Raw genomic sequence first — 15,062 nt, 5'->3', positions numbered from 1 at the left:
TATCAGACTACGGCAGGGAAGATATCAGACTACAGCAGGGAAGATATCACAGAGACTACGGCAGGGAAGATATCACAGAGACTACGGCAGGGAAGATATCAGACTACAGCAGGGAAGATATCAGACTACAGCAGGGAAGATATCAGACTACAGCAGGGAAGATATCACAGAGACTACGGCAGGGAAAATATCAGACTACGGCAGGGAAGATATCAGACTACAGCATGGAAGATATCACAGAGACTACGGCAGGGAAGATATCACAGAGACGATGGCAGGGAAGATATCAGACTACGGCAGGGAAGATATCACAGAGACTACGGCAGGGAAGATATCAGACTACGGCAGGGAAGATATCAGACTACGGCAGGGAAGATATCACAGAGACTACGGCAGGGAAGATATCACAGAGACTACGGCAGGGAAAATATCACAGAGACTACGGCAGGGAAGATATCACAGAGACTACGGCAGGGAAGATATCACAGAGACTACAGCAGGGAAGATATCACAGAGACGACGGCAGGGAAAATATCACAGAGACTACGGCAGGGAAAATATCACAGAGACGACGGCAGGGAAAATATCACAGAGACTACGGCAGGGAAAATATCACAGAGACTACGGCAGGGAAGATATCACAGAGACGACGGCAGGGAAAATATCACAGAGACTACGGCAGGGAAAATATCACAGAGACTACAGCAGGGAAGATATCACAGAGACGACGGCAGGGAAAATATCACAGAGACGATGGCAGGGAAGATATCAGACTACGGCAGGGAAGATATCACAGAGACTACGGCAGGGAAGATATCACAGAGACTACGGCAGGGAAGATATCAGACTACGGCAGGGAAGATATCAGACTACGGCAGGGAAGATATCACAGAGACTACGGCAGGGAAGATATCACAGAGACTACAGCAGGGAAAATATCACAGAGACTACGGCAGGGAAGATATCACAGAGACTACGGCAGGGAAGATATCACAGAGACTACGGCAGGGAAAATATCACAGAGACTACGGCAGGGAAAATATCACAGAGACTACAGCAGGGAAGATATCATAGAGACTACGGCAGGGAAGATATCACAGAGACGATGGCAGGGAAGATATCACAGAGACGATGGCAGGGAAGATATCAGACTACGGCAGAAAGGAGAAGATCCTCTACTCCTTTACTGCGGAATCCTCATTTTGAGCGCTTTTTACTTCCAGTGCTTATCCTCATTCTGGACCAAACCAAGTCCCTGTCTGCCTGTGAAAGTGGGTCATCTTGATTCTAAAACATCTTCAATGTGGACTCTCTCTCACTCTTCCTCTGCCTGCTTCCACACCCTCCTCTCTTCCCCCTCTTCATCTCGCCCTCCTCTCCTCCCTCACCATCCCTCCCTCCTCTCCTCCCTCACCATCCCTCTCCTCCCTCACCATCCCTCCCTCTCCTCCCTTACCATCCCTCCCTCTTCTCCCTCACCATCCCTCCCTCCCTCTCCTCCCTCCCTCACCATCCCTCCCTCCCTCTCCATGGAAGCAGGGGGATATGCATATGGCTCATCATTTTTCATCTGCCTGCTGAGACTGGACACAACCTGTCTGTCTGCCTGTCGTTCACTCTGTCTCTCTCTCTCTGCGCCTGCTGAGACTGTACACAACCTGTCTCTCTCTCTCTCTGCGCCTGCTGAGACTGGACACAACCTGTCTCTCTCTCTCTGCGCCTGCTGAGACTGGACACAACCTGTCTCTCTCTCTCTCTCTGCGCCTGCTGAGACTGGACACAACCTGTCTCTCTCTCTCTGCGCCTGCTGAGACTGTACACAACCTGTCTGTCTGCCTGTCGTTCACTCTGTCTCTCTCTCTCTGCTTGCTGAGACTGGACACAACCTGTCTCTCACTCTCTGCACCTGCTGAGACTAGACACAACCTGTCTCTCTCTCTCTGCTTGCTGAGACTGGACACAACCTGTCTCTCTCTCTCCACCTCTAACCTCCACCTCTAACCTCCACCTCTAACCTCCACCTCTAATCTCCACCTCTAACCTCCACCTCTAACCTCCAATCTCCACCTCTAACCTCTAACCTCCACCTCTAACCTCCACCTCTAACCTCCACCTCTAACCTCCACCTCTAACCTCCACCTCTAATCTCCACCTCTAACCTCCACCTCTAACCTCCACCTCTAACCTCCACCTCTAACCTCCACCTCTAACCTCTAACCTCTAACCTCTAATCTCCACCTCTAACCTCTAACCTCCACCTCTAACCTCCACATCTAACCTCTAACCTCCACCTCTAACCTCCAACCTCTAACCTCTAACCTCTAACCTCTAACCTCTACCTCTAACCTCCACCTCTAACCTCCACCTCTAACCTCTAATCTCCACCTCTAACCTCCACCTCTAACCTCTAACCTCCACCTCTATTCTCCACCTCTAACCTCCACCTCTAACCTCCACCTCTAACCTCTAATCTCCACCTCTAACCTCCACCTCTAACCTCCACCTCTAACCTCCACCTCTAACCTCCACCTCTAACCTCTAACCTCCACCTCTAACCTCCACCTCTAACCTCCACCTCTAACCTCCACCTCTAACCTCCACCTCTAACCTCCACCTCTAACCTCTAACCTCTAACCTCTAACCTCCACCTCTAACCTCCACCTCTAACCTCTAACCTCCACCTCTAACCTCTAACCTCTAACCTCCACCTCTAACCTCCACCTCTAACCTCCACCTCTAACCTCCACCTCTAACCTCTAACCTCTAACCTCTAACCTCCACCTCTAACCTCCACCTCTAACCTCCACCTCTAACCTCCACCTCTAACCTCTAACCTCCACCTCTAACCTCCACCTCTAACCTCCACCTCTAACCTCCACCTCTAACCTCTAACCTCTAACCTCCACCTCTAACCTCCACCTCTAACCTCCACCTCTAACCTCCACCTCTAACCTCTAACCTCCACCTCTAACCTCCACCTCTAACCTCCGCCTCTAACCTCTAACCTCCACCTCCACCTCTAACCTCCACCTCTAACCTCTAACCTCCACCTCTAACCTCTAACCTCTAACCTCCACCTCTAACCTCCACCTCTAACCTCCACCTCTAACCTCCACCTCTAACCTCTAACCTCCACCTCTAACCTCCACATCTAACCTCTAACCTCCACCTCTAACCTCCACATCTAACCTCTAACCTCCACCTCTAACCTCTAACCTCCACCTCTAACCTCTAACCTCTAACCTCCACCTCTAACCTCCACCTCTAACCTCCACCTCTAACCTCCACCTCTAACCTCTAACCTCCACCTCTAACCTCCACCTCTAACCTCCACCTCTAACCTCTAACCTCTAACCTCTAACCTCCACCTCTAACCTCCACGTCTGCATGGGAAAGAAGGGCCGTTTCCAGGGAACGCCGCCACAGATGGAGAGATAATGCCAGAGAGCACAACGTGAGAAAGACAGAGGATGAAAAAAAGAGCAAGTGAGATGTCCTCAGTACTTCCTGTAGTATACATGACTGTTTCCTGTTGTTCTCAGTACTTCCTGTAGTATACAGGATTGTCTCCTGTTGTTCTCAGTACTTCCTGTAGTATACATGACTGTTTCCTGTTGTTCTCAGTACTTCCTGTAGTATACAGGCTTGTCTCCTGTTGTTCTCAGTACTTCCTGTAGTATACAGGCTTGTCTCCTGTTGTTCTCAGTACTTCCTGTAGTATACAGGCTTGTCTCCTGTTGTTCTCAGTACTTCCTGTAGTATACATGACTGTTTCCTGTTGTTCTCAGTACTTCCTGTAGTATACAGGATTGTCTCCTGTTGTTTCAGTACTTCCTGTAGTATACATGACTGTTTCCTGTTGTTCTCAGTACTTCCTGTAGTATACAGGCTTGTCTCCTGTTGTTCTCAGTACTTCCTGTAGTATACAGGCTTGTCTCCTGTTGTTCTCAGTACTTCCTGTAGTATACAGGCTTGTTTCCTGTTGTTCTCAGTACTTCCTGTAGTATACAGGCTTGTCTCCTGTTGTTCTCAGTACTTCCTGTAGTATACAGGCTTGTCTCCTGTTGTTCTCAGTACTTCCTGTAGTATACAGGATTGTCTCCTGTTGTTCTCAGTACTTCCTGTAGTATACAGGCTTGTCTCCTGTTGTTCTCAGTACTTCCTGTAGTATACAGGATTGTCTCCTGTTGTTCTCAGTACTTCCTGTAGTATACAGGAATGTCTCCTGTTGTTCTCAGTACTTCCTGTAGTATACATGACTGTTTCCTGTTGTTCTCAGTACTTCCTGTAGTATACAGGCTTGTCTCCTGTTGTTCTCAGTACTTCCTGTAGTATACAGGATTGTCTCCTGTTGTTCTCAGTACTTCCTGTAGTATACAGGATTGTCTCCTGTTGTTCTCAGTACTTCCTGTAGTATACAGGATTGTCTCCTGTTGTTCTCAGTACTTCCTGTAGTATACAGGATTGTCTCCTGTTGTTTCAGTACTTCCTGTAGTATACATGACTGTTTCCTGTTGTTCTCAGTACTTCCTGTAGTATACAGGCTTGTCTCCTGTTGTTCTCAGTACTTCCTGTAGTATACAGGCTTGTCTCCTGTTGTTCTCAGTACTTCCTGTAGTATACAGGATTGTCTCCTGTTGTTCTCAGTACTTCCTGTAGTATACATGACTGTTTCCTGTTGTTCTCAGTACTTCCTGTAGTATACAGGCTTGTCTCCTGTTGTTCTCAGTACTTCCTGTAGTATACAGGATTGTCTCCTGTTGTTCTCAGTACTTCCTGTAGTATACAGGATTGTCTCCTGTTGTTCTCAGTACTTCCTGTAGTATACAGGATTGTCTCCTGTTGTTCTCAGTACTTCCTGTAGTATACAGGATTGTCTCCTGTTGTTCTCAGTACTTCCTGTAGTATACAGGCTTGTCTCCTGTTGTTCTCAGTACTTCCTGTAGTATACAGGATTGTCTCCTGTTGTTCTCAGTACTTCCTGTAGTATACAGGCTTGTCTCCTGTTGTTCTCAGTACTTCCTGTAGTATACAGGCTTGTCTCCTGTTGTTCTCAGTACTTCCTGTAGTATACAGGATTGTCTCCTGTTGTTCTCAGTACTTCCTGTAGTATACAGGCTTGTCTCCTGTTGTTCTCAGTACTTCCTGTAGTATACAGGCTTGTCTCCTGTTGTTCTCAGTACTTCCTGTAGTATACAGGCTTGTCTCCTGTTGTTCTCAGTACTTCCTGTAGTATACAGGCTTGTCTCCTGCTCTGACTGCTCTGATCACATAGGGCTCTGGTAGTAGTGCACACTATAGGGAATAGGGCTCTGGTAGTAGTGCACACTATAGGGAATAGGGTGCCATTTGAGATTCAGACAAATAGGGTAGGCAGGCTACAGAAGCTCACCTTAATAAAACTACAGACCTGATCCATCCGCTTCCTCTACTACTTCCTCTACTACATAGAAATATTTGTGGTTTCACCAGAGCTCACTCAATCTCCCTCTCTCACCAACCCTCTCTCCCTCTCCTGCTTCTTTCTCTCCCTCTCTCTCACCAACCCTCTCTCCCTCTCTATTCTGTCTCTCTCTCCCTCTCACCAACCCTCTCTCCCTCTCTATTCTGTCTCTCTCTCTCCCTCTCACCAACCCTCTCTCCCTCTCTATTCTGTCTCTCTCTCTCTCTCTCTATTCTATCTCTCTCTCCCTCTCACCAACCCTCTCTCTTCTGTCTCTCTCTCCCTCTCACCAACCCTCTCTCCCTCTCTATTCTGTCTCTCTCTCCCTCTCACCAACCCTCTCTCCCTCTCCTGCTTCTTTCTCTCTCTATTCTGTCTCTCACCAACCCTCTCTCCCTCTCTATTCTGTCTCTCTCTCCCTCTCACCAACCCTCTCTCCCTCTCCTGCTTCTTTCTCTCTCTATTCTGTCTCTCTCCCCCTCTCACCAACCCTCTCTTTCCCTCCTTCCCTCGCTCCTTACTAGATAACACCCAAAATCTGTGGACAGCAGGACTTTGACTTTGTCTGTTCTACTTTTTCTAGCGGTACTACTACCCTGGCTGGATGTGGAGAGGTAGAGAGGAACCGTGCTCTGTAACCCAGATACACATCGAGAGAGACAGGGGAAACATGAGCACATGGCAGGAAGCGTAGGGCTGTGCTGACCAATAGGAACGCAGATTACTATGAACATAGAGCCGTGTTCAGCGAGAAGTGGGTCGTATTCATTAGCGCACACTGTAGCAAAAAAAAAAAAATGTAAACAGGAAAAAAAAGGAAAACTAGCGTTTCTGATTGGACAGGTAGTCCCCTACCTGTTTCTGTGTGTTTTCTTCAGTCACAAGACGCCTCCATAGATCCCAATCTACCACTACTTATTTAACCGTCATTCAGGCATGTCCAATCACCATCAACAAACCTCATGTTCATCATCACACCAGTGTCTGCATATGTGAAAACGGCAACGTTCTACGTACTGAAGTTATAAAACATAAAATAGTTCAGATTGAAAAAGTCTTAATACAAAAAGAGTCACATGATCCTCCAGCCACTCACCTGTTCAGCGCGGTCGTATCCTGAATCCTGTTTCTCCGTCTTCACCTCCCCTCCTGCTCCCTCCATCTTCGCCTGCCTCACCTTCATCCCACTCTCCTCTTTATCCAGCAGATATCTCAGCAGTGCGTTGTCCTTCTTATTGGGACTCAGGGGCTCCTGTTTGGGAGTGAGGTTCCCGTCCGTACCATCTCCTGTCTGTCCGTTACCACCCCCACCTTGTTCCCCCAGCTCCCTGCCCGTGGCCTCAGCAGTGAGCTTGGCCAGGTCGACGGGAGAGGTGCTGTTCTGGAGCAGCCTGTGAAGTATCTTGTGTTTATCCTTTAGGGAGGTGGCGTGGCCCCCTGGAGCCACTGGACCGTAAGGGCCCCCCATCCCTGACGAGGGGTCCTTGGGGTCCCCTCCTCCGTTGGTGGACAAAGGGGTGTCGAGGGGTTGGGACTTGGTGGTGAGAAGCTGGAGGAGTTTGGTGTGGCCCTTGTTGTCACAGCGTTGACTACGGCTCTGTGCGCCGGGGCCACCGTCGAGGCCATCCCTCTCCTCTGTGATGTCAGCGTGGTTACCGCTGCTACCGTTCCCGTCCGTATGTCTCTGGTCATACTGTTCACTCTGACCATGTTCCTGCTCTCCGTGAACGCCCAAAGAGTCTCCATTTCCATTACCGCCGCCAAGCTTCGACATCGCGTGAGCGTTGACTCCTGATCCCACCGCCATCCCAGCGGGCGATCCCATCATCTTCCTGTCAGGTGATCCCAGGGCGTGTGTTTGAGGATGCTGGCTCACGGCGCCGTGAGGGTGTGTGTGTCCACCACTGCCGTGTCTGACCCCGTGACACTCACTCAGAGCCTGCAGGGCCGACAGAGAACTACTGCCGTAGCTGTGGCTGTTAGCATGACTGTTAGCCGCAGGACCGCTACCTCCACTCCCAACCCCAGTTCCAGACCCACACATCCCCACAGGGGAGGGCGAGTGCAGGCTTGGGGCCACACGAGGGCTCCCTGCCAACCCTGGACTCGCCCGGTGCCTAGGGGACAACATAGAAATTTGTTGCCCCGGGTGGGCCCCTCCGGCTGGACAAGGGCTGCTTCGAGACGGGCTGCTCATCCTCCAATTAGCCCCTTGCTGGTTAGGATGGATGGGGAGGTTCATGCCCATGCCTCCCTGTAACCCTCCGGGGTGGACCATGGGCTGGGGAGGGCAGCCATAGTGGTAGTCCTGTATGTGTTCTGACCCTGGCCCCATGGGTCCGAGCCCTGGTTCTCTGGACCCTGGCCCCATGGGTCCGAGCCCTGGTTCTCTGGACCCTGGTCCCATTGTTCCAAGCCCTGGTTCTCTGGACCCTGGCCCCATTGGGCCGAGCCCTGGTTCTCTGGACCCTGGCCCCATGGGTCCGAGCCCTGGTTCTCTGGACCCTGGCCCCATTGAGCCGAGCCCTGGTTCTCTGGACCCTGGCCCCATGGGTCCGAGCCCTGGTTCTCTGGACCCTGGCCCCATTGAGCCGAGCCCTGGTTCTCTGGACCCTGGCCCCATTGTTCCGAGCCCTGGTTCTCTGGACCCTGGTCCCATGGGTCCGAGCCCTGGTTCTCTGGACCCTGGTCCCATGGGGCCGAGCCCTGGTTCTCTGGACCCTGGACTTCCATGAGGAGGGGAATAGAACGTGCTGTTGGAGCTGATTGTAGTGTCCTGTCCCTGGGGGCCCAGACCAGAGAGGGTTCCCTGGGTTGGAGGGGTTATGGAGAGGCTGATCTCTGGCCCCTGATGCTGTCCACCGGGCCCCATGTCTTGACCCGGTCCCAGATCATACCTTGATTGTTCCCTGGGAATAATGCAGGAGGATACAGCCATAGTTAGAAGCATAGAACGTTAGAGCAGTAACTACTACTACACACACACACACACACACACACACACACACACACACACACACACACACACACACACACACACACACACACACACACACACACACACACACACACACACACACACACACACACACACACACACACACACATCCCAAATGACACCCCATGAGCTCTGGGCAACAGTAGTACCATTATATATGGCTGGTTAATTTGCTCAGCCTTTTGAAGGCTCGCAGATCAAATTCCAAAACCGGGTCCCCGATCCAAACAGCTCAGTCGGGGGGGGGTCTAAACTTACTGTTGAGTTGGAATAGTACAATAACCCAGCCATTTTTCTCATGTTATGTCAGTCACTGACAGTCACTCAATTAGCGCACGTCAGCTACATTTTTTTGATTTTAGATTGGTGAGTTAGTCTAGCCAGCTATCTAAACTTGTAGTAAACATGGTTGAATACTGACCGAGCACACAGGGCCCTGACCTCCAGAGGGGCCCCATCGATGTTGTTAGTCACACTCACTCAGATATCAAATTAACATGGCATAAGTCATGTGTAGAATTGCAGGAAATTAGCTTAAAAAGGGCAACATTTTCTCTACGCCCCCAATTGGCAAAATTAGCAGAATGACAAAATGTGTTCTCTCTCTGCCATCAAGACGGGGGACAGTCAAATGTTTTCCCCGTGAGACGGGGGACCCCACCAACCAAATCTCGCTTTTAGGCCCAAAAACGTCTGGGGCCGGCCCAGACTACAGGTACAATGCATTTAGTGAAGTAATTTAAAGTAATTTAACTGCACAAAGTAATTTAAAATAATTTAACTGCACAAAGTAATTTAAAGTAATTTAACTGCACAAAGTAATTTAAAGTAATTTAACTGCACAAATGGATAAATTTCACAAAGCAGTTGACTGCATTTGTGGGTACGTATATATACTGCTGCCCCTAATGATGAGTTCAGATTTTTATGTGGCCCCCACCCCCGTCAAAGTCGCCATTTGGGACGTGGCCCCCACCCCGTCAAAGTCGCCATTTGGGACATGGCCCCCACCCCCGTCAAAGTCGCCATTTGGGACGTGGCCCCCACCCCGTCAAAGTCGCCATTTGGGACGTGGCCCCCACCCCCGTCAAAGTCGCCATTTGGGACGTGGCCCCCACCCCGTCAAAGTCGCCATTTGGGACATGGCCCCAACCCCCGTCAAAGTCGCCATTTGGGACGTGGCCTCCACCCCCTTCAAAGTCGCCATTTGGGACGTGGCCCCCACCCCCGTCAAAGTCACCATTTGGGACGTGGCCCCCACCCCCGTCAAAGTCACCATTTGGGACGTGGCCCCCACCCCCGTCAAAGTCACCATTTGGGACGTGGCCCCAACCCCTGTCAAAGTCGCCATTTGGGACGTGGCCCCCACCCCCGTCAAAGTCGCCATTTGGGACGTGGCCCCTACCCCCGTCAAAGTCACCATTTGGGACGTGGCCCCCACCCCCGTCAAAGTCGCCATTTGGGATATGGCCCCCACCCCCGTCAAAGTCGCCATTTGGGACAAAGGAACATCCTCTATTCAGAGTGTAGTTCAGTCCCCATGTAATGACCCCCCCACCCCACCCCTTGGGACAAACAGGTCCCTATAGAGTAACAGACAGGTCCCCACCCTACACCCTGAAACCCTAATGTAAACCACTCTAGTTACACCCTGAAACCCCAATGTAAACCACTCTAGTTACACCCTGAAACCCTAATGTAAACCACTCTAGTTACACCCTGAAACCCTAATGTAAACCACTCTAGTTACACCCTGAAACCCTAATGTAAACCACTCTAGTTACACCCTGAAACCCTAATGTAAACCACTCTAGTTACACCATGAAACCCTAATGTAAACCACACTAGTTACACCCTGAAACCCTAATGTAAACCACTCTAGTTACACCCTGAAACCCTAATGTAAACCACTCTAGTTACACCCTGAAACCCCAATGTAAACCACTCTAGTTACACCCTGAAACCCTAATGTAAACCACTCTAGTTACACCCTGAAACCCTAATGTAAACCACTCTAGTTACACCCTGAAACCCCAATGTAAACCACTCTAGTTACACCCCTGAAAGCCTAATGTAAACCACTCTAGTTACACCCTGAAACCCTAATGTAAACCACTCTAGTTACACCCTGAAACCCTAATGTAAACCACTCTAGTTACACCCCTGAAACCCTAATGTAAACCACTCTAGTTACACCCTGAAACCCTAATGTAAACCACACTAGTTACACCATGAAACCCTAATGTAAACCACTCTAGTTACACCCTGAAACCCTAATGTAAACCACTCTAGTTACACCCTGAAACCCTAATGTAAACCACTCTAGTTACACCCCTGAAACCCTAATGTAAACCACTCTAGTTACACCCTGAAACCCTAATGTAAACCACTCTAGTTACACCCCTGAAACCCTAATGTAAACCACTCTAGTTACACCCTGATACCCTAATGTAAACCACTCTAGTTACACCCTGGAAACCCTAATGTAAACCACACTAGTTACACCATGAAACCCTAATGTAAACCACTCTAGTTACACCCTGAAACCCTAATGTAAACCACTCTAGTTACACCCCTGAAACCCTAATGTAAACCACTCTAGTTACACCCTGAAACCCTAATGTAAACCACTCTAGTTACACCCTGAAACCCTAATGTAAACCACTCTAGTTACACCCCTGAAACCCTAATTTAAACCACTCTAGTTACACCCTGAAACCCTAATGTAAACCACACTAGTTACACCATGAAACCCTAATGTAAAACACTCTAGTTACACCCTGGAAACCCTAATGTAAACCACTCTAGTTACACCCTGAAACCCTAATGTAAACCACTCTAGTTACACCCTGAAACCCTAATGTAAACCACTCTAGTTACACCCTGAAACCCTAATGTAAACCACTCTAGTTACACCCTGAAACCCTAATTTAAACCACTCTAGTTACATCCTGAAACCCTAATGTAAACCACTCTAGTTACACCCTGAAACCCTAATGTAAACCACTCTAGTTACACCCTGAAACCCTAATGTAAACCACTCTAGTTACACCCTGAAACCCTAATGTAAACCACTCTAGTTACACCCCTGAAAGCCTAATGTAAACCACTCTAGTTACACCCTGAAACCCTAATGTAAACCACTCTAGTTACACCCTGAAACCCTAATGTAAACCACTCTAGTTACACCCTGAAACCCTAATGTAAACCACACTAGTTACACCATGAAACCCTAATGTAAAACACTCTAGTTACACCCCTGAAACCCTAATGTAAACCACTCTAGTTACACCCTGAAACCCTAATGTAAACCACTCTAGTTACACCCTGAAACCCTAATGTAAACCACTCTAGTTACACCCCTGAAACCCTAATGTAAACCACTCTAGTTACACCCTGAAACCCTAATGTAAACCACTCTAGTTACACCCTGAAACCCTAATGTAAACCACTCTAGTTACACCCTGGAGACCCTAATGTAAACCACTCTAGTTACAACCTGAAACCCTAATGTAGACCACTCTAGTTACACCCTGAAACCCTAATGTAAACCACTCTAGTTACACCCTGAAACCCTAATGTAAACCACTCTAGTTACACCCTGAAACCCTAATGTAAACCACTCTAGTTACACCCTGAAACCCTAATGTAAACCACTCTAGTTACACCCTGAAACCCTAATGTAAACCACTCTAGTTACACCCTGAAACCCTAATGTAAACCACTCTAGTTACACCCTGAAACCCTAATGTAAACCACTCTAGTTACACCCTGAAACCCTAATGTAAACCACTCTAGTTACACCCTGGAAACCCTAATGTAAACCACTCTAGTTACACCCTGAAACCATAATGTAGACCACTCTAGTTACACCCTGAAACCCTAATGTAAACCACTCTAGTTACACCCTGAAACCCTAATGTAAACCACTCTAGTTACACCCTGAAACCCTAATGTAAACCACTCTAGTTACACCCTGAAACCCTAATGTAAACCACTCTAGTTACACCCTGAAACCCTAATGTAAACCACTCTAGTTACACCCTGAAACCCTAATGTAAACCACTCTAGTTACACCCTGAAACCCTAATGTAAACCACTCTAGTTACACCCTGAAACCCCAATGTAAACCACTCTAGTTACACCCTGAAACCCTAATGTAAACCACTCTAGTTACACCCTGAAACCCTAATGTAAACCACTCTAGTTACACCCCTGAAAGCCTAATGTAAACCACTCTAGTTACACCCTGAAACCCTAATGTAAACCACTCTAGTTACACCCCTGAAACCCTAATGTAAACCACTCTAGTTACACCCTGAAACCCTAATGTAAACCACTCTAGTTACACCCTGAAACCCTAATGTAAACCACTCTAGTTACACCCCTGAAACCCTAATTTAAACCACTCTAGTTACACCCTGAAACCCTAATGTAAACCACACTAGTTACACCATGAAACCCTAATGTAAAACACTCTAGTTACACCCTGGAAACCCTAATGTAAACCACTCTAGTTACACCCTGAAACCCTAATGTAAACCACTCTAGTTACACCCTGAAACCCTAATGTAAACCACTCTAGTTACACCCTGAAACCCTAATGTAAACCACTCTAGTTACACCCTGAAACCCTAATTTAAACCACTCTAGTTACATCCTGAAACCCTAATGTAAACCACTCTAGTTACACCCTGAAACCCTAATGTAAACCACTCTAGTTACACCCTGAAACCCTAATGTAAACCACTCTAGTTACACCCTGAAACCCTAATGTAAACCACTCTAGTTACACCCCTGAAAGCCTAATGTAAACCACTCTAGTTACACCCTGAAACCCTAATGTAAACCACTCTAGTTACACCCTGAAACCCTAATGTAAACCACTCTAGTTACACCCTGAAACCCTAATGTAAACCACACTAGTTACACCATGAAACCCTAATGTAAAACACTCTAGTTACACCCCTGAAACCCTAATGTAAACCACTCTAGTTACACCCTGAAACCCTAATGTAAACCACTCTAGTTACACCCTGAAACCCTAATGTAAACCACTCTAGTTACACCCCTGAAACCCTAATGTAAACCACTCTAGTTACACCCTGAAACCCTAATGTAAACCACTCTAGTTACACCCTGAAACCCTAATGTAAACCACTCTAGTTACACCCTGGAGACCCTAATGTAAACCACTCTAGTTACAACCTGAAACCCTAATGTAGACCACTCTAGTTACACCCTGAAACCCTAATGTAAACCACTCTAGTTACACCCTGAAACCCTAATGTAAACCACTCTAGTTACACCCTGAAACCCTAATGTAAACCACTCTAGTTACACCCTGAAACCCTAATGTAAACCACTCTAGTTACACCCTGAAACCCTAATGTAAACCACTCTAGTTACACCCTGAAACCCTAATGTAAACCACTCTAGTTACACCCTGAAACCCTAATGTAAACCACTCTAGTTACACCCTGAAACCCTAATGTAAACCACTCTAGTTACACCCTGGAAACCCTAATGTAAACCACTCTAGTTACACCCTGAAACCATAATGTAGACCACTCTAGTTACACCCTGAAACCCTAATGTAAACCACTCTAGTTACACCCTGAAACCCTAATGTAAACCACTCTAGTTACACCCTGAAACCCTAATGTAAACCACTCTAGTTACACCCTGAAACCCTAATGTAAACCACTCTAGTTACACCCTGAAACCCTAATGTAAACCACTCTAGTTACACCCTGAAACCCTAATGTAAACCACTCTAGTTACACCCTGAAACCCTAATGTAAACCACTCTAGTTACACCCTGAAACCCTAATGTAAACCACTCTAGTTACACCCCTGAAACCCTAATGTAAACCACTCTAGTTACACCCTGAAACCCTAACGTAAACCACTCTAGTTACACCCCTGAAACCCTAATGTAAACCACTCTAGTTACACCCTGAAACCCTAATGTAAACCACTCTAGTTACACCCTGAAACTCTAATGTAAACCACTCTAGTTATACCCTGAAACCCTAATGTAAACCACTCTAGTTACACCCTGAAACCCTAATGTAAACCACTCTAGTTACACCCTGAAACCCTAATGTAAACCACTCTAGTTACACCCTGAAACCCTAATGTAAACCACTCTAGTTACACCCTGAAACCCTAATGTAAACCACTCTAGTTACACCCTGGAAACCCTAATGTAAACCACTCTAGTTACACCCTGAAACCCTAATGTAAACCACTCTAGTTACACCCTGAAACCCTAATGTAAACCACTCTAGTTACACCCTGGAAACCCTAATGTAAACCACTCTAGTTACACCCTGAAACCCTAATGTAAACCACTCTAGTTACACCCTGAAACCCTAATGTAAACCACTCTAGTTACACCCTGAAACCCTAATGTAAACCACTCTAGTTACACCCTGAAACCCTAATGTAAACCACTCTAGTTACACCCCTGAAACCCTAATGTAAACCACTCTAGTTACACCCTGAAACCCTAATGTAAACCACTCTAGTTACACCCTGAAACCCTAATGTAAACCACACTAGTTACACCCTGAAACCCTAACGTAAACCACTCTAGTTACACCCTGGAAACCCTAA

At 47.6% G+C, this 15,062-nt stretch overlaps 1 protein-coding gene across 3 annotated transcripts in view; it reads right to left on the bottom strand.

Moving 5' to 3' along the window:
- Positions 1 to 15,062, bottom strand: part of LOC139583259 (nuclear receptor coactivator 2-like) — a 242,172-nt gene that overhangs the window by 66,722 nt on the left and 160,388 nt on the right. For all 3 annotated transcript variants that reach the window (XM_071414135.1, XM_071414136.1, XM_071414137.1), the window contains exon 10: positions 6,540 to 8,352. In XM_071414135.1, the coding sequence (XP_071270236.1) occupies positions 6,540 to 8,352 (1,813 nt within the window). The remainder of the gene's footprint in view (positions 1 to 6,539; positions 8,353 to 15,062) is intronic.

Source organism: Salvelinus alpinus, chromosome 8, assembly GCF_045679555.1.
Source record: "Salvelinus alpinus chromosome 8, SLU_Salpinus.1, whole genome shotgun sequence".
Classification (NCBI taxonomy): Eukaryota; Metazoa; Chordata; class Actinopteri; order Salmoniformes; family Salmonidae; genus Salvelinus; species Salvelinus alpinus.
This window is presented reverse-complemented; position numbering and strand designations above follow the sequence as displayed.